Source organism: Harmonia axyridis, chromosome 5 (genome assembly GCF_914767665.1).
Source record: "Harmonia axyridis chromosome 5, icHarAxyr1.1, whole genome shotgun sequence".
NCBI lineage: Eukaryota > Metazoa > Arthropoda > Insecta > Coleoptera > Coccinellidae > Harmonia > Harmonia axyridis.
The window spans coordinates 1,297,036-1,317,266 of NC_059505.1; the positions used below are offsets into that span (position 1 = coordinate 1,297,036).

Here is a 20,231-nt window from a genome sequence, read left to right on the forward strand (position 1 = left end):
TAAACATCCGCTGATTTCTGTTAAAATATGCTCGTTCTTTTCAATATGAAAATAAAACCTCTTATTGGAAAACCTTTATAGTGATCTCGAATTCTGCAGAAAATCAATATCTCAATGCACGTTCAGAGTTGTTTGTCAATATAAATGTTATGCTAACGATTCATCAAAATCCAATCAAAACTCATCTGGATGAAAATAAATTCACAAAGAGGTATCTATATTTTGCAGCAGGCAACACGCCTAATGAAGACCCTCAAGATGCAATCAATATTCGAAATTGGCCTTTCATCCCTCCGGGTCTTATAGGATAATTCTCAGCGATGCACCGAGCTCTTTATTCAAATTTAATTCTCATTCTTTCTTTGTTGCCAAAGGTCACATTTGAATATCAAAAGAATCCCCGTCGTAGAAACTATAATTCCTCCAGGAAACTGCTATTTGCACAGATGAATAGATCAAAGTTATCCCTCATCCTCCAATTCTTATTCAATTGTCTACCAGAAGAATTCATAGCCCACTGCTGCAGGTTAAGGTTGGAATTTTTGCGAAAAATATCGGGAGAGGTAGCTTCTGCTCAAACGAGTGTGAAATATAATTCTCTGCTGGGTGTAGTCTTGCGAAAATCGTAGAATTTGGTGGAAGACTCCGATAGGGATTGTTCACAGGAAACAAATTCAATTTGAATTTTGCATTGTACGGCAATATTGAATATGCTTGTTTGTTCGGGAAGTTCGATGTATCAGGAAATATTTACTAGTCATCGCTTGTAGGAGCTCTGATTGCTTTTCTGGCAGACCCTATCAGAATCGTTATTTGAAAAACACCGTCTATCTCTGAGTATAAAGCGGCCCATAGACGTACAAAAATATTGTATTAGGTGTACAACTTTGCTTCCGCCGTTTTGCGATAGATGGCTGTAGCGGTAAGTAGTAGTCGAAGAAATAGATCGTAGATGTCATATAATAAGCTTAAGTATTTATAAACATAACGCCATCCAAACATTAGTCGATTTGTGTCTGCATCATAAAGTTATTCTCGATTGAGCATGTCAGCTTACGAGCCAAATTCTCGTTATTTACAGGAGATTTCAATTTTCTGCTTTAATATGAAGAAATCTATGGCTGACCAGCACTTCCGGTCTTATGAAGAAGTAAAAATTGAATCGATTCGTGGATCGCTTCAAAAAAAGATCTGTTTTTTCAACGAGGGATTCGTACGCTTCCCGAAAGATGGGAGAAAGTAGTGGCAAGCGATGGACAATACTTTGAATCATAAATGTTACGGGTGTTTTTTTTCGAGGTATATAACTTTAAGTTGGCATTACTGTTCAAGATGGCGACCGATTTAACAGCTGTCAAGTGATTTATTCTCAGTTGGGTTTGGCAATTCATCATGAATAGACACACGCCTGAAAAGCGCTTGCAAATAGTGCAATTTTATTTCGAAAATAATGGTTCTGTGCGGAATACGTATCACGCACACGTCCATTTTATTTTGTTTAGCGATAAAGCGCACTTCTGGTTGAATGGCTACGTCAACAAACGAAACTGCCGCATTTGGAGTGAAGCTTATTCTCAAGTGTATGTCGAAACACCGTTACATCCAGAAAAACTGACAGTTTGTTGCGCTTTATAGGCTGGTGGAATCATTGGTCCGTACTTCTTTAAAAACGATGATGGCCAGAACGTTACAGCCAATGACGATCGGTATAGAGCCATGATTACTAAATTTTTCATTCCTGAATTGAACAACCATGATGTCCAGGAGCTGTGGTTCCAACAAGACGGCGCAACATGCCACACAGCTCGTGCTACAATCGATTTATTGAAAGACACGTTTGGTGACCGCCTTATTTCACGTTTTTGACCTGTGAATTGGCCTCCAAGATCTTGTAATTTAACACCGCTAGACTACTTTCTGTGGGGCTATGTAAAGTCATTGGTCTATGCGGATAAGCTACAAACCCTTGACCATTTGGAAGACAACATTCGCCGTGTTATTGCCGATATACGGCCACAAATGTTGGAAAAAGTAATCGAAAATTGGACGTCCAGATTGGACTACATCCGAGCCAGCCGTGGCGGTCATATGCCAGAAATCATATTTAAAATGTAATGCCACAAGATTATCTTGCGGATAAATAAAATTCATGTCAATCGAATAATCCATCGTTGTTTTATTGCAATTTAAAGTTCTATAGCTGTAAAAAAAAACACCCTTTACAATATTGGGAGTTGTGCAATAACATATAGTTATGCAATAACACATAGTGCACGAAATCAAAACAATAAAATATTTATTGGGCAATGCGGAAGATTGCATCACGTATCTGGGCCGCTTTACTTAAACACCTATCAATACAGTGAATTTAATTGAATAAGTTCTGCCAATGTATCATGAAACCTAATAAACAAAAGCGGCTCATAGTCTTAGATAAGTACAATAATATTGTACAATATTGGAAGTTGTACAATAAAATCGTACGTGTATCAGTCATGCACAATAAATATTTAATTGGATAAACACAACCTCGCCATGAAAAGTGACACTCCTCCTGCTGAAATTATATACTATTCTTTCGATCAGTTCACTTCACGTTAGGAGTACTTTTTCCTTCAACCTTATCCTCATTTGCCTCCGAAAAAAAAACGGCAATTTCAAATACAATCCCGTCCGACCTTAATCGCCCGTTGTAAACTGTTACAGTTTATTATTCAGAACGGGGTCCTGGAGAAAATTTAACGCTGAGTTTCCTTTACTGCCGGCAACAAGAGGCATCGCCTATAGGAAAAGTTATCACCAAGGGGTGTAATGAACTTTAACTCCATATGTAACAGTCCCCTACTGTCTGTCTCAACTACGCTATCTCGTGACCAACTTCGGAACAACTTCGATCCTTTCCTTACCACATCAATGAAGATAAGTTGCTTGCAAAATCAACTATCCGAGATCGTACGCCTCATCTTCGAAGGGAAATTAACATTTTGATGGCGTTACGCGATGCTCTGCCTAGATAGATCCGTTAAACTTGATTTCATTTGTTTGATTCGGTCTTTACCTGATGAAAATTTATTTTGGAGAAAGTGATGAACTTCTAGTTGGAAGTTTTAACTCTCTAAATATTTAGTTAGTTCACCTAACCTGAGAAGAAGGTAATTGTGAATTTTGCAGCATCATATGGGCCCACAAGTACTTTGTTTTCGAGATACAGGGTGTTTCTTGTAGTCCTATTTTTTTGTGATAAGTTTACCAGACTTTCGAATTCATATTTATCTTCGCAACAGTTTCTCTAAATGAGTATGACATAACAGCTTGCAACTGGAACTTTATAATAACTTTGATACACTGAGAATTGTTTGAATTTATTTCTCGAAATCACCAGAGGATACGACAAAACTAACAGGGGTTTTTTTCGAGGTATATAACTTTAAGTTGGCATTACTGTTCAAGATGGCGACCGATTTAACAGCTGTCAAGTGATTTATTCTCAGATTGGTTTGGCAATTCATCATGGATAGACTCACGCCTGAACAACGCTTGCAAATAGTGCAATTTTATTTCGAAAATAATGGTTCTGTGCGGAAAACGTATCGCGCACTACGTCCATTTTATTTTGTTTAGCGATAAAGCGCACTTCTGGTTGAATGGCTACGTCAACAAACAAAACTGCCGCATTTATGGAGTGAAGCTAATCCTCAAGTGTATGTCGAAACACCGTTACATCCAGAAAAACTGACTGTTTGGTGCGCTTTATGGGCTGGTGGAATCATTGGTCCGTACTTCTTCAAAAACGATGATGGCCAGAACGTTACAGTCAATGGTGATCGGTATAGAGCCATGATTAGTAACTTTTTCATTCCTGAATTGAACAACCATGATGTCCAGGAACTGTGGTTCCAACAAGACGGCGCAAAATGTCACACAGCTCGTGCCACAATCGATTTATTGAAAGACACGCCTAATTTCACGTTTTGGACCTGTGAATTGGCCCCCAAGATCTTGTGATTTAACACCGCTAGACTACTTTCTGTGGGTCATTGTTCTATGCGGATAAGCCACAAACCCTTGACCATTTGAAAGACAACATTCGCCGTGTTATTGCCGATATACGGCAACAAATGTTGGAAGAAGTCATCGAAAATTGGACGTCCAGATTGGACTACATCCGAGCCAGCCGTGGCTGCCATATGCCAGAAATCATATTTGAAATGTAATGCCACAAGATTATCTTGCGGATAAATAAAATTCATGTCAATCGAATAATCCATCGTTGTTTTATTGCAATTTAAAGTTCTATAGCTCTGAAAAAAAACACCCTTCACTTGTGTTCCTCAAGAAAAACCAACGAACATTCTACTATCTATCAACTAAAATTTTTAACAGAGCAAAATTGATCCCAACCACGATTCAGAATCTGCGAGGAATTCCCCAAAATTCCAATACACGATACGCTCCAAAAACGCATTCAGTTTAAGTCAGAAAATGATAAAATAGTAGTTTTCCACCGCAATTCACAGAAATGTAACGATTAAGCGAAAAATCCGGAACAGAACCCGATAGCCAATAATAGGAATAATCGATCTCAATTCCTCAACTTGCATTGCCTCCAAGCGATCGGACCCTCAATATCTCATCATCCCTCAATGGAATGGAGCAACGGATATACGACAAGAAAAAACCGGAAAAGGCAATAACGTATATATTGTTCTATTGTTTTGTTACTTTTGCGGAGGAGGATCGCTGATCGTACGGTTTTCCCATTTTCTATCGATTGTCATTTTGTGTCTGAGCCACTCACCATATAATCTGGGTCCATTATTTCTAAGCTGGTTTTGTTCTCGACGATCTCTATGTAGTCCATCACGATAGGTCAATTCTCCTCATCCTGAAAATCAAACAGATTAAATTTTTGTATCAACTCGAACGGTAACTTCTATGAGGTTTATTTGGGTGGAAAATCAATATTTCGAGAGCTCTTAATTGGGCAACGCATCATCTAGACGTACATGTCTGATTTGTTTGTCTACGGCGATTGTTTTATCTGTTCGTGATAAAAATGAAAGACTAACGTATATAATGAATTCATTGTTATACTAAGATTAACGTAGCCACACTGAGAGAAATCCATATTTTTTTATCAATAAAGCACTTATTTGGAGGTTTTTTATTCACAACTATCACAGCAGATTTATATTTGATATATTCATTAATAGTCAAATTATGCATCAAAAAAGTTTATCAATAGAGAATAAAATATTTGTTTACAAGGTATTTGATAATATTTGATATATTTCGGTAATAAATAATTTATATGAACCAACGTTATCTCCACAAGTACCTAACATAAATTCAGTGTCTACAAATTTTCAACTGGTAGTTAACGAACATTTGCTATTTATGAATACACTCTTAGAGTAATAAACATAGATAGAGGGAGCATATGTCATTTTCAGTAAGCAAATTTTGTCACCAACATAAACTATCAAATTTGACATGAAGCGCGCCGAAATGAAAACATATCAGTGAAACGATATTTCACTCAATTATCGAGTTTCTCCACAAAGAACGCACTTCTTATGTCTCATAGTGAATCAACGTTTCATATTAACTCAAAATATATTGAAATGAATACTTAAATATATCAGAAATTCAGAAAACAAACTTCAATCGCGCCAAACGACGTGAAACAACCGATGACACTAGGAGAGCAAAAGTTGCCAAACCAAAATAATAAATATTCTGCTGATTAAAAATTCGACAATTAGGATAAATATCGGATTTCAAATATTCAAATTTGCATATTTAGTTGAGAATCACTTAGATAATATGATAGTATATTGTGCAAGAAGTGGGGAAAGTCCAACTTTTCTCGCGAGTGTGGAGTCAACATGTGATACATTTTTGGAATCAACTCAGTTAGAGTAATCGGAAAATTGAGACAAAATGGGGGTGTTCCATTTAAAAAAATGACGGTGACGTCATTATTCGAAAGTAATTCACCCTGTTTATTAGATTATTATGTTAAAATACGGTCAATTTAAATAAAAAATCGACGTGTTTCAGGATTATTTCTAAAAATGGTCTGTTTACCTAAAAATGAATTTGTTCCTTACTTCACGGACACAGTGTATAGTTTCCTCGATGAATAATGCAAAAGCTTGAAATTGTTAGGGAAGATTGTTGGTGTAGGTGAATTAATGAACAATAAAACTACCTTGAAAATTATGATTCAATACGATTGTTTCAATAGATTATTCTTGAAAGTTTTATTTTAATCTAACATGATAATTTGATTGTGTGAAAAATGTGAATGCTAACTCGTCTAACTCACTAAATGAGAAATATTTGAAAAGAAAACGAAGCTTAATACCCTTCTGGAAGTTAGTTGAAAATAAAAACACAACACGTTTCACGGATCTCTTTATTGACTCAATATCCCAGCGGGTTCCACAGAAACGGATTCAGAGTCGATTTCGTTTCTCATTGAGATAGAAAAAAACTAACCTTCACTGCTTCTTTTGTGACCGTAAAGGTGGATAATTTCCGGGAGCAACGAGCTTTACCTTTCTCTTGCCATAAAAAGAGGTCGACACATAAATTCTGTATATATCGAAATAAAATTCCAATATCGACGTGTTCTGGAGAAAGGCATTCAATATGTTTGCCAGAAGCCTCTGGATGATATTTGCTCCCATTTAATATTCTCCAGAATTCTGTTGATTCCTGACATGCTAACTCTTATAGGGGAGGTATTACGTTTGACATGAGACTTCCTCTCCTGTATGTATATATTATATTAAGTAAACTTTGGTTTACTTAATTGGTTTGGGGCAAATACTATTGCAACTCTATTTATTCCTTTAATGATCCAGAGTAATAAACATAGATAGAGGTAGTATAAGTAATTTTTACATGTCCCCAAAATGGTAAGATTACGTTGTCGGATTGTGATATATTGTCAAATCCACAATTTTACTATATCGTTATGAATGTATATTATATTGAATGAAATATATTTTCCTACAACTGCTATGAAAAGTAGCGTATTCTTCATAGTTTACTCAATTTCAAAACTATGTATTACTCATACTGTGAAAAATATTATCTCTCACGGCAATTTGCCCACACCTCGCTTGGTAGACCAATGAAATTGGGCTTTTGAGTCGTTTCTATGGAAACGCAATAAATTAGCACATACTGTCAACGAAGGCTATTTTGATTTGAATCAAGTCCAATACTTGAATTATTGAAATTTGTGCAGTTCTAGGAAAAGTTTAGAGTGTAACAATTGGAGAAAGTCCTTTTCTCGCTCGTGTGTTTTAGAATGGTCTCTTTAGCTAAAAATGAATTTGTTCCATACTTTACGGACACAGTGTATATTATTCTTTCTGTTGAACCCATATGGTGAAATTTAAATATTTGGACAGAACAGAGATACAAATAAACTTTGTTTAGAGATGAAATGGATAACATTGTTAACAGTTCACAGCGAAACCAATATTTCGATTACTTGACATCGCTGAAGAATCCCATATGGTACAACTTTCTTAGATTGTCGAAACTGAGCTCCTCACAATGCTGAAGAGTAGCATATTATGGTAATATTCTATAATTCCATAAACCCTGAAGACCACATTCAAGTATCACATTTCCTCTGTTTCCTCAAAAGATATAGACTCTTCGTCAATTTAGTACAGACATGGACAACATGCGCAAACCAACTCAATCTATTATCCGATATAATCTCTCAATTTAGATTAAGTGAATTCGGGACAAACTATTTATCCAGTTTATTCAAGGTTAGTTCTATCTTCCCAATTGAATCATACCTGCATTTTGAGCGTATGACCATTGACGGGCGGTCACAATCCACAATATTAAAATCATTGAAGTGAATGATAAAGAAAATTGGTCCTAACACGGATCCCTGAGGAACCCCAATGCTTTCTCTGCGGAAATGCTATCGTTTCAATATACTCTCTGAACTCTTATGCTCAGAAATATTCCAAAAACTTCAGAACTGAACTATCGAGTTTGAATTCAAATCAAATTTCTTCTTACCAAATTATTGGGAGTAATTGAAAGGCCTTGAAACCTAAACCTTCAGAAATGTTTACATATGAGCCAACTTAACGAGCGTATGCAGAACACAAACACGCAAAGATATGAAAATGTTGATTCCAGGACTCTAAGAAAATAGACGTTATTAGTCTCATTAATTTACCTGGTGCCATATTCAAATTCCTCTTTCCACGGAGCATTTTCTGCCGTTCATTCCATGCAGAGAAATGAATAAAATATGAGAGGAAGACGGCAGATATAGAAATAAAAACATTCAAGGATATCCCCATGATAATGCGGTAATATCCTTCAGGATAAAGCGAACTCAGGCAAGCGCGAGCATCATCGAGGTTTCCCAATAAACCAAATGAAAATTCTTAGAGAGAGGAGGGTGAGTTCGAAGAACAAAACTTATTTATCCGAGGATTTTTATTCCAGGAGTTATGGCATAAACTCATTCCGTATATGGAAAGAATATTCACGCTTACATGCTGCTGCTGAAGCAAGAGAAATAAAGATACTCGAGTGACATTCTCATATTTACTGTATGGAAGAATTGTTGATCTAGAAATATTTTCAATTATTTCGTGAAGAGCATTCCAAATTAGTATTTTTACTTGTATTCCTTTTTGGGTATTCATATTTTCGATTATTTTCAAACTACTTTCAATCTACGCCTATATGTCATCAGGATAAATGAGACTGCACACAGAAGTTTTTTTCAAGCATGGAATAAACCATTTAATCTACTCTGATAGAAAAACCAGCATATTAGGCCCATTGAAAAGTGCCCGGTCTGATGCACAGATGGCGGTGCTAGTATTAGTTACATATGATTTTGAGTTAGTACCAACCTTCAAACGATACATTCAAAATTTGACAGAAGTCCGACCATTAGTTTTTGAGATATTGCGTTGTGAGTGTAGCTACTTTTGTTATTTGAAGAATATGGAAAAAAATAGTGTACTGATAAAATATTGCTTTACGACGGGCAAAAATACAGTTGAAGCAAAATCTTGGCTTGATGAAGAGTTTCCGGGGTCTACACCAGAAAAATCAACCATCATTGATTGGTATTCTAAATTTAAACGTGACTAAATGAGCACCGAAGACGGCGAACGCAGTGGACGCCCAAAAGAGGCTGTCACCGACGAAAAGATCAAAAAAATCACAAAGTAATTTTGAATGATCGTGAAGTGAAGTTGATCGAGATAGCAGACATTGTGAACATATCATCTGAACGTGTACAACAGATCATTCACGAATATTTGTGCATGAGAAAGCTGTTTAAGTGCAATAAACCTGAATTTTTGTCGAAATCTGACAAAAGATGAAACATGGCTCCATCATGTCACTCCGGAGTCCAATCAACAGTCAGCTGAATGACTGCACACGATGAACCGAATCCAAAGCGAGGAAAAACACAACAGTCAACTGGCAAGGTTATGGCATTAGTATTCTAGGATGCGCAAGGAACAATACTCATTGATTACCTCCTAAAGGGCCAGACCATCAACAGCGATTATTATATAGCGTTATTGGATCGTTTAAAAAATGAGATCGCTAAAAAACTGCCTCATTTCAAGAAAAAAAGGTGCTGTTTCATCAAGACAATGCGCCGTGTGACAAATCAATGAAAACAATGGCAAAATGAATTGGGCTTCGAATTGCATCTGCATCCACCGTATTCGCCAGATCTGGCCCCCAGCGACTTTTTCCTGTTCTCAGACCACAGAAGAATACTCCCTGGAAAGAAATTTGGCGCCAATGAAGAAGTAACCGTCAAAACTGAGGCCCATTTTGAAGCGAAAGACAAATCGTACCACAAAAATGATATCGAAAAGTTGGAAGATCGCTATAATCGCTGTATTGCCATCGAAAGCAACTATGTTGAATAATCAAATCGAATTTAGCCAAAAAAACTGTGATTTTACTATGGTAGACCGGGGACTCTTCAATTGGTCTGTCAAGCTCACTTTTCAATTTCATTTGGTGACAGAAATAGTATTCTCAAACCAATAAATGCATTACTGAAAGTTCTTTCTCTTGATTTCCATTTCATCGATAATAATAAGGAATTCATCTTTAATCATTTATTTTCGCTGTTTATTTCTTTTCGTACAAGAGTAATCCATTCAACTTTTACATTTTCATTTGAAAAAAATAAATGATATTTATCTGTGGGCGTTCAAAACTTCGAACGTCGCCGCCAAGTTAACAAACCCTGAATACTCTTACCAATCATTCCAAATAAAAAATCCTGTGCTTCAATTCTTAATTTCAAAATGTGACAACATAGCAAATATTAATCTCTGTGGATATTTTTAACGGAGTCGAATTCTGCCAAACTACCCAGCAGCGAAAGATTCAAAAAGATTCGATCGATATAGACATTCTTCTCTAAGAGCTCACTTAATCATAGCTGTCAAAAGAAGCGATTGACATAAAATATTGAAAGTTAAATCTGTGTTCCCTAATCAATCATCCTTTTCTCCATATTCTCCCATTTTTATATCAGTTCATCCATCATGCTATACCTAATTAACATATGTTGGAAATTTTCAGATCAACTTAATCCCAACAAATGCACTTCGTATTGACTGATGTCAAAATGTAGCCACGTGTGGCAAAACAATTTTTGCTACAGTTAAATAGTTTAGTTGAAAGTATACTTTGATTTATTTTATTTATAATGAATTTCTGCCTAGTAAGGACCGAATTCATTAAAAAAAAATTGAAAATATAGCTCTGATGAAAATAATGATACGAAGGAAAAAAACTGAAAGTGCTTAACCGTATTAGAGCTTCGCATCGATGGTGTAACACCATGTATATTAAAATTCTCACATTGATTTCTTAACTTTTTTGCTATAATAAATTTATTCCTGCCCTTATATAAAGGTGAGTAAAATCAATATTTTCCGCGGTATACTTTCAAATTGGACGATTTTAAAAAAGAAAATATAAACACATTAGAAAGTTCTGATGCAAAATATTATGAAGATCGACTTCTTCATCCCTTGTAATAACATTTCAGGGTTACGAAAACAGTTTGAAACTGCTATTTCATTGCCGTCAGTCTCCTGCCAAATTTAATTCTCGCGAATTTTTTCCATAGCAATACTTCCACTAACTCACTCCACAATATTATTCACAGTTATCCAGAAAAAAAAATCCAGATGCTGATGCTTGCATTTCATAATTAGGTGCAAAAAACAGAAATGATGATTAACTGGCTCAATCTACTGAACACAAATGAAGTTAGAAATGTCAAAAAAAAAACATAGTATTGTCAGTGGAACCATTTCAAATTATATCATTCCTATTGGAAAACCCTGTCCAATGTTATTTAATCATAGCTTCTGAATTTTACATCAATGTCAGTCATATTCTTTATTCCTCCTATTTCGAATTTGGCTTTGTTCAATATTCAGGACTGAGCATTTTCAATTGTCCATTCGATGTATAGCTTTCGATTTAAAAAAACATTGTTGGTCAACCTATGAAAAGGAAATTAGAAAAACCTCGATTTCATCACAGTTCAATATCCGTTGTATTTCCTGAAACGATATATTCTTTGTATCGGTGAAAATATTCGCAGCTTCTGCCTACAATGTTTCACATATTGTGTCTCTAGGATAATTGAAAAGTTTCTAAAAAATGTCCTTTTTGTTCATTGTGGTTTTTGTATCAGAAGAATTGTCGAAAATTGAATCTGTTTTTATATTATATCAGCTAGCTTCAATATTTCAGCATATTCTAAGTACACTCCTCAATTAAGAAGACTAGGAAATTTATCGGAATATATGATGATATGTTACTTTTTCTTGAAAAAACAGGATAACGAAAATTCATTCTCTCAAATACAACTAAGCTTGTCTCGTCAAAATTGCATAATGATTTATGATTTTTATGGCCGGAATTGAAAGTTATTGACGTTTAGTTTCATCAAGACGGCGCTACGTGCCACACAAGCTACGAAACAATCACAATTCCTCATCACCTTCATTTTTTTCATAAAAATCTCATGAATCGTTGAGTTTTTACCCAAGATATGACATATTGCCGAAATTGTCATCAAAAAAGCTATCTAATGATGCAATGATATACTGGGTGTGCCATTTCAAATAAGGAAGTAGTAGTCTGTTTCTGATATAGCCGAAAGTTGTAGAGATCTGAAAAAATTTTAAGGAGAAAGATCATTGTTTCAAACCCCAACATGCAAATTTTTAGCTCAAAATTATGATTAGTTTTACATAAACGTCTAATAGGCGTGAATCAATCTGTATAGCATATATGTTGTTTTGATATTTTCTTTCTAGCCGATTTAAATTTCAAATTATTGGTAGATTTGAAAATGTGTCCCCGAAATTTAATCAATATAAAACACAATTACTCGATTGCTCTGGAAAATTTGTTATCTCGGTTTTGATACTAGCGTGAAGCATTTGCTCAAACCTGACTAAACGATCTAATAACGTGGCCACTGAGATGTGTATATGAAATGAAGAAAAGCACAGTTACGGACTATTTTATTTCTAAGGTCAATTTGAAGTCAATTTTGGCGACATAAACTTTTCAAAATATGATTCGTCAAATATTTGCCTTCAGAATGTGGTGTAACACCCGCTGTTTGTACCAAATTTCAAGCATTTATCTCTCATAATTCTTGAGAAAAGCTCACAATATTAGATGGACGAATTATTCCAATCCATTTTTGGATTCTACTTAATCCAAAACGTAAACTGAAAATTTCAGAAGCAATTTTTTCATTGACCAACTCTCAAGGTTTTTTATTGGATATTATAAACCAAATTTGAGGCATATAACGTACAAACTCTGAGTTCCTGAGATATACAATAAAAGCCCTAAAAAGTTGGAAAAAAGAAATCGAAATGAATAAACATCAAACTTTGTCACAAATACCCCTTGACGATTGGTAAAAAGTCAACACAAATACACCACAGTTCATCGCTCCTATTAATGATGAGGCTATCTGTTTTCAACACGGTGGGACAAAAAAAAGAGCATCCATCACAATTAACGTTGCTAATGGTGGATTTTCCAGTGTATATTTACGAGACTCCCAGGCATTAGAACTGTCCGACACAAATTACAGGAGAATATTTAGGGATCCATCAATTATTCCTAGAACGATTTTGTCGAATGTGTTCATTCAATTTGTAGCGATTTGTTGGTATAATTGATCCGTCTGTTACAGGACACGTAACAGAGATTTAGAGAGATCAGGATAATTTATCAAACGATTGAACCATTGACTTACAATTGATATTCAACTTTTAATTTCAATTATTTGAGTAGACCATAACACTAATACTGAACATTTGAATTAATTTTAAAATGTACCTCTGGAAGAAATTAGCCTTCAAAAGGATTAGCAGATTTCCTTCTATAATTGCGAAACGCATTCACAGAAAGGCATTTCAATACGCATTCAGGAGTTTGCATCAATATTATTACATTCTTGAATGTAGATTCAGTTGAAACTCCTTCATCAAATGAATATTGAAGCACAAGTATTTATTTTTGTTGGATATAATTCTTGATGCAAAATGGCGAAGGATCTGGTTCCCAAACATTCTTCCCGAAAAATGATGTATTCTATTGAATTTTTTGTTGATTAGAAAAGTTTTACGATCAAAACTCGGTCTGTCTGTATTTTTCCATGAATCGATACCATTGCTTACCATCACTTGATTAATTTACAACCAACGAGAAAATTGGAATTTTGTGATTTTTGGAAAATCCTCATAGAAACACTGAGATCAATATTCAATTAATGAATGTCGATTGAAATCCATGCAAAATTCTCCTATCAAGTGGATATCAAACCACGTAAGAAAATTAGGTGCAGGTATTTATTTTTGAAAGATTTACAATTTCTGATGCAAAATGGCGGAAGATCTGGTTGCCGAAAATTCACCCTGGACAAATTATGTATTATATTGAATTTTTGGTTGCTTAGAGAGGTTTAACGAAAAAAACTCGGTCTCAATGTATTTTTCCATGAATCGATACCATTGCTTTCAATCACTTGATTAATTTACAACCAACGAGAAAACTGAAATTTTGTGCTTTTCGGAAAATCCTCATGGAAACATTGAGATCAATATTCCATTCCTGAATGTCGATTGAAATCCATGCAAAACTTTCAAGTAGATATCAAACCACATAACAACATTTAGTGCAAGTATTAATTTTTGTAAGATATAAAATTTCTGATGCAAAATGGCGGAGGATCCGGTTGCCCTGGAAAATTATGTATTATATTGAATTTTCTGTTGATTAGAGAGGTTTTACTAACGAAACTCGATCCCAATGTATTTTTCCATCAATCGATGTCATTGCTTGCCATCACTTGATCCATTCACAACCAACGAGAAAACTGGAATTTAGTGATTTTTGGAAAATCTTCATAGAAACACTGAGATCAATATTCCATTTCTGAATATCGATTTGAATGCATTCGAAACTTTCCTATCAAATGGATATCAAACCACATAACAAAATTGATAGCTAGTATTTATAATTGTAAGGTATAAAATTTCTGATGCGAAATGGCGAAGGAACCAGATACCAGAAATTCTGAGATATTTAAGTATTGAATCAAACATTAATTAGATAGGTTTTGCGGAGAATAACTCAGTTTCAGTGTATTTTTCATTAATCGACAACACTCTTTCGTCATTTTGGTCAATTCACAACCAACGAGAAAAAAACCTGAATTTTGGGATTTGGGAATAGCTATTTCTACCCCAAATACCTGCAATAATAAACTGAAAATATATATTTCTCTAATTCTGTGGTTATTCCGTTCATTCTTCCACATCTTGTAGAACAAAATCGTGCGAGAATATATCAGAAACGCACAGTTTTCATGGTTATATTTTATTATTCTATGTTGGCACTCCGAACTTTCCGCCACGGCCTTATCTGTCAATTCATCAATTTGCCTTAAAGAAATCAGTTCTGCCAACCAACATTTTTCAATGCAAAAAGCACTAAATTATATTTATGGAAATATTTCATTAATTTCAATGAAAATGCAATGAATTAGAGAAAATAATGTATAATACTTGTACAGAAGGCTCATTCTACCACTCGTTCATTCAAAAACTCGCCACTTCGTGGCTCGTTTTTGAATTTTGAACTCGTGGAAGAATATCAATGCCTTCTGCACTTGTATTATAAATAACTATTCTGTCATAATATCCAATTCTGTAAAGCTCATTTCTATCAAGATCATCTTCGTTGGTTTCACTCCCTGTTTAAACTTAAATGAAGATTTCCCGATAAAACCGCTGAGAAAGCTAAAATGCAAATTGAAGAGATAAACGCAGTTTGGGTGTCAACTGAAGAAACATACGAAATTACGTTTCCCCCTAGTCATAGCCTAGTTTTGTATCGAAACTGAACGAATTGTAGATAGAAATCCATTGGAGTGCTGATGCACAATGAATACTGAGTGTTTGAGGACTGAAAACACATAAAATTCACCATCACGTCCCCTTTTCAAGTAGCGATTACCTGATATCCATACAATTTTATCGACACTAAAGTGGTTTTACTGGTATATGGTGGATTACTACCCTATCCTTTTCTTGGATACGCACAAATACATTCCCATCACAAATAAAATCCGAATTTGCATGAATATGAAGTAAATTTGGGAAGTAACCAAAATAAATATTGATACATAGTGGCATTTCAGAGTAATTGAGTATAATGAAATTCCATCTGTTGCAGCCTTGTGTTTAATAAGGAATTTAATAAATTCTACTAGGGAGATATGAATTTTCTACTGCATTTTTTTTCGTATATGATACTCAGAGCGAGGCAAACAAACCCTATATCCTCTTGATGTTCATATGTGTATGATAAGATAGAGATAGATGAGATAGAGTAGTATACGAGTATAGTATACGAATTTTTTACATGGCCTCAACATGGTTAGATTACGTTGAAGGATTGTTACATATTTTCAAATCCACAATTTTACTATATCGTTATGAATGTATATTATATTGAATATATATAAAGGGTGTTTTTTTTAGAACTATAGAACTTTAAATTGCAATAAAACAACGATGGATTATTCGATTGACATGAATTTTATTTATCCGCAAGATAATCTTGTGGCATTATATTTCAAATATGATTTCTGGCATATGATCGCCACGGCTGGCTCGGATGTAGTCCAATCTGGACGTCCAATTTTCGATTACTTTTTCCAACATTTGTGGCCGTATATCGGCAATAACACGGCGAATGTTGTCTTCCAAATGGTCAAGGGTTTGTGGCTTATCCGCATAAACCAATGACTTTACATAGCCTCACAGAAAGTAGTCTAGCGGTGTTAAATCACAAGATCTTGGAGGCCAATTCACAGGTCCAAAACGTGAAATTAGGCGGTCACCAAACGAGTCTTTCAATATATCGATTGTAACACGAGCTGTGTGACATGTTGCGCCGTCTTGTTGGAACCACAGCTCCTGGACATTATGGTTGTTCAATTCAGGAATGAAAAAGTTAGTAATCATGGCTCTATTCCAATCACCATTGACTGTAACGTTCTGGCCATCATCGTTTTTGAAGAAGTACGGACCAATGATTCCACCAGCCCATAAAGAGCACCAAACAGTCAGTTTTTCTGGATGTAACGTTGTTTCGACATACACTTGAGGATTAGCTTCACTCCAAATGCAGCAGTTCTGTTTGTTGATGTAGCCATTCAACCAGAAGTGCGCTTCATCGTTAAACAAAATAAAATGAACGTAGTGCGCGATACGTATTCCGCACAGAACCATTATTTTCGAAATGAAATTGCACTATTTGCTCAGGCGTTGTTCAGGCGTGAGTCTATTTATGATGAATTGCCAAACCAAACTGAGAATAAATCACTTGACAACTGTTAAATCGGTCGCCATCTTGAACAGTAATGCCAACTTAAAGTTATATACCTCGAAAAAAAACACCCGTTATGTGTACTAAGGCAATGAAACGGATCCTTGACTCGAAGGAAACTGTGAGATATCATTCATAGCTGGTTAATTTTCTCGCGCTACTTGTGGGTACAAGACATTGTCCCTCAATTTCGGCTCATTCAGTATAACCAAACCTAATCAATGACGTTGTTGACATGCAGAGCCGCATCCCCCAAGTATGATACATAATCAGATGGTCGTGTGTGCCTAACTGTGCACACATGCTTGGAAGGTCAGATGCTCTGATTTGATTGAACAGTCGACTGGGTCCGATCAAAGACAGATGCTGACAATCAATAATTCGGACAGAGATGCGAGATGTGCCAAAATTATACACGATGTTTCCATGACGGTGTAACCTGATTAATAAAGTTTAAAATTTCGACTCGTGTCATCTTTGATTGTGGGAATCTGGCTCGCGATACCAGCATCTACGTAAGTTTTGGAGGTTTTCGTGTATTGGAAAAATTTCCGGGAAAACGGTGGCGACAGGTTAGAAGCCCGAAGCTGATTAGATTGAAGAATATTCTGTAGTTATATCCTTGCTTGCCAAATATTCGAGAATATTCGATAATTTGGCAAGCACGAGGGGTAAATGAAGGACTATATTTCCCGAAGAAAATTCACACAATGTTAATTGTTCAAATAAATTACTGATTTTAATTAGGATAAATAAAATCTTTTTTTTGAGTTCATTGCTAAGTAATTTGTATCATATGCATTAATATGATTCGTTGAAATTTTTTGAGGGGAATACCTAGTCAGAACTTTTATATCGGGAGATTTTTCTTGAGTTGAATCAGTCAAAAATTTCGAAAAGGTAACATCTTACAGTTTTGAGAGGGAAGTCAACTTATGCAAGAACCTCTTCCATTCAATTACAAAGTTTCCCATTTGGAATACCAGAAATTAAATTAAATGGAAGAGGTTCTGGCATAAGTGGACTTCCTCCCCAAAACCATCAATCTTTTATATGAAACATTTTTCCTTGAAAATATCACCCAATATAATATTTCTGACTATTCCCCTAAAAAAATTTCAAATCGCATTCAGGCCTTCGAATCAATATTCCATTTCTGAATGTCGATTGTAATTCTTTCATCACTCGTTCATCAAATGAATATCGAAACACATTATAAAATGAAGTATTTATTTATGTTGGATATAATATTTGAAGCAAAATGGCGAAGGATCTGGTTGCCGAAAATTCTCGTTGAAAAAATTGAGTATTATGATGAGTTTTCTGTTGATTAGAGAGGTTTTATGAACAAAACTCCGTTCTAGATGTATTTTTCCATCAATCATTGCTTTCTGTCACTTGATTAATTCACAACCAACGAGAAAAATGGAATTTTGTAATTTTTGGAAAATCCTCATGGGAACATTGAAATCATTATTCCATTTCTGAATGTCGATTTGAATGCATTCAAAACTTTTCTATCAAATGGATATCGAACCACATAACAAAATTGAGTACAAGTATTTATTTATATAGGATATAACATTCTGATGCAAAAAGGCGAAGGATCCGGTTGCCAAAAATGAATTTTTTGTTGATTTTAAATTTACGTTGATTTAAGTATTTAATCAACTTTTGACAAAATAGTGGGGGTTTTTCGTTAACCACAAAGTTTGAGTTTTAAGGCTGCAGTCTATTCGCTTGGCTCCATATATGTTATAGCTTTAACATGACACTATCAAAATAATCCAGCGATGTTAAATCATAAGAGAAGGCCGGCCATAGCTGAGTTGTATGGGATTTTTCGTTTACGAGGCCAAAATAGGTGAGCTCAACTTAACAGGTTTTTCCCACCAGTGTGGAGTGCGATAACTATATATTTACCAAAAAATCCTTTATGAAATTATCTGAAAATAAAGCAGCTGCATAACTGTATATTGGGTTCTAAGGACATAATTGCCGCAGGAATGAATAAGCTTTCAGAAGCGCCTGAACGATTTTTTTTTGACATTCTACTTGAATTTTCTATATAATATTGGAAGCGAGTTGAACTTTATCATTTGGGACCATTACCAGCGCAAAATTCAAGGATTGACATTGTGATGAAAATAAAACGACTAAATACTAACATTAGCAGTTTCTTTCCTACTATCTCATCAATGACAAAATACAGTGAATATCATCATAATTATTTCTGTAAAATATTATGCTGACAGTTTATCGACTCTTGTAGTTATCAGCCATTATCTCTGGGTGGCAAAATTGCAAATGCGTCGCCTCCTAACTGCCTCGTATCAAATTAAGAGGAATAAATTATTCATATGTGAAACACTATTAAGGTTTCTATCTCGAATCTCATCTGAGTGTACATGTATAATTCACAGAAATTAACACATTCAATCGAATAATATCCCAGAGTAACTCAACCCAAACTCACATGGACCACATAAACATCTACCTTGATTAATCTAGTTGGCGTGCTGTATCAGTCGATTTACAATTTAAATTTTACGATAACTTCAGTTATCTTGAAAAAATGAATTTTAGTTCTTTCGTGAGTATTTTCAATTATTATGTTAAGTGTTTCTAAAAAGGAAGCCAATCAAATCAAGGGAAAAACTTTATTTTTACCTTCTCTTATTAACGCAGTTTCTTCCTTCCACAGTTCCATATTTTCATCATTGAGTGAATATATTTTAAAAGTGAAGAATTTTCCATTGAGAGGTTTTTCACTATTGAAGCTGTCACTTTTTGATATTTTTCCAGTGAAAACTATGCCATTACTAAAAATGGAACGATACAAGGATCTTAGCTTCCATAATATCGACCACAACTTGCTAGGTGAATATTTCAGTCACTATGGATCGAATGAATTAGTCTTCAATAAACACTAGCAAAATATTTTCATCGACACAAATCATCAAATTTTAAAATGTCAACATTTCATGTCAAATAGGATTCGGTCGTTATTTCATTGCATAGAGTAATAAATAAACATAGATAGAGGGAGTATACGCAATTTTTACATGTCCCAACATGGTTAGATTACGTTGTCGGATTGTGATATATTTTCAAATCCACAATTTTACTATATCGTTATGAATGTACATTATATTGAATGATATATATTTATTTGAGTGATTCCCGATTAAAAATGCTAATTTAAATATTTTAAATTCGATATTTTTCCTAATTGTCGAATTTAT

The 20,231-nt window shown here is 34.8% G+C and overlaps 1 protein-coding gene across 2 annotated transcripts in view; it reads right to left on the reverse strand.

The window, feature by feature from the left end:
- LOC123679643 (dopamine receptor 1) overlaps positions 1-20,231 on the reverse strand; it is a 189,779-nt gene that overhangs the window by 153,275 nt on the left and 16,273 nt on the right. Inside the window, exons 1-2 of one of the 2 annotated variants that reach the window (XM_045617034.1) lie at positions 19,657-19,932; positions 4,799-4,885 (exon numbers count right to left, since the gene is read on the reverse strand). In XM_045617034.1, coding sequence (XP_045472990.1) covers positions 4,799-4,861 — 63 coding nt within the window. In that variant the 5' untranslated portion in view covers positions 4,862-4,885; positions 19,657-19,932. Of the gene's footprint in view, positions 1-4,798; positions 4,886-19,656; positions 19,933-20,231 lie in introns of those variants that run through there. The other variant, XM_045617032.1, reaches the window with a different exon arrangement.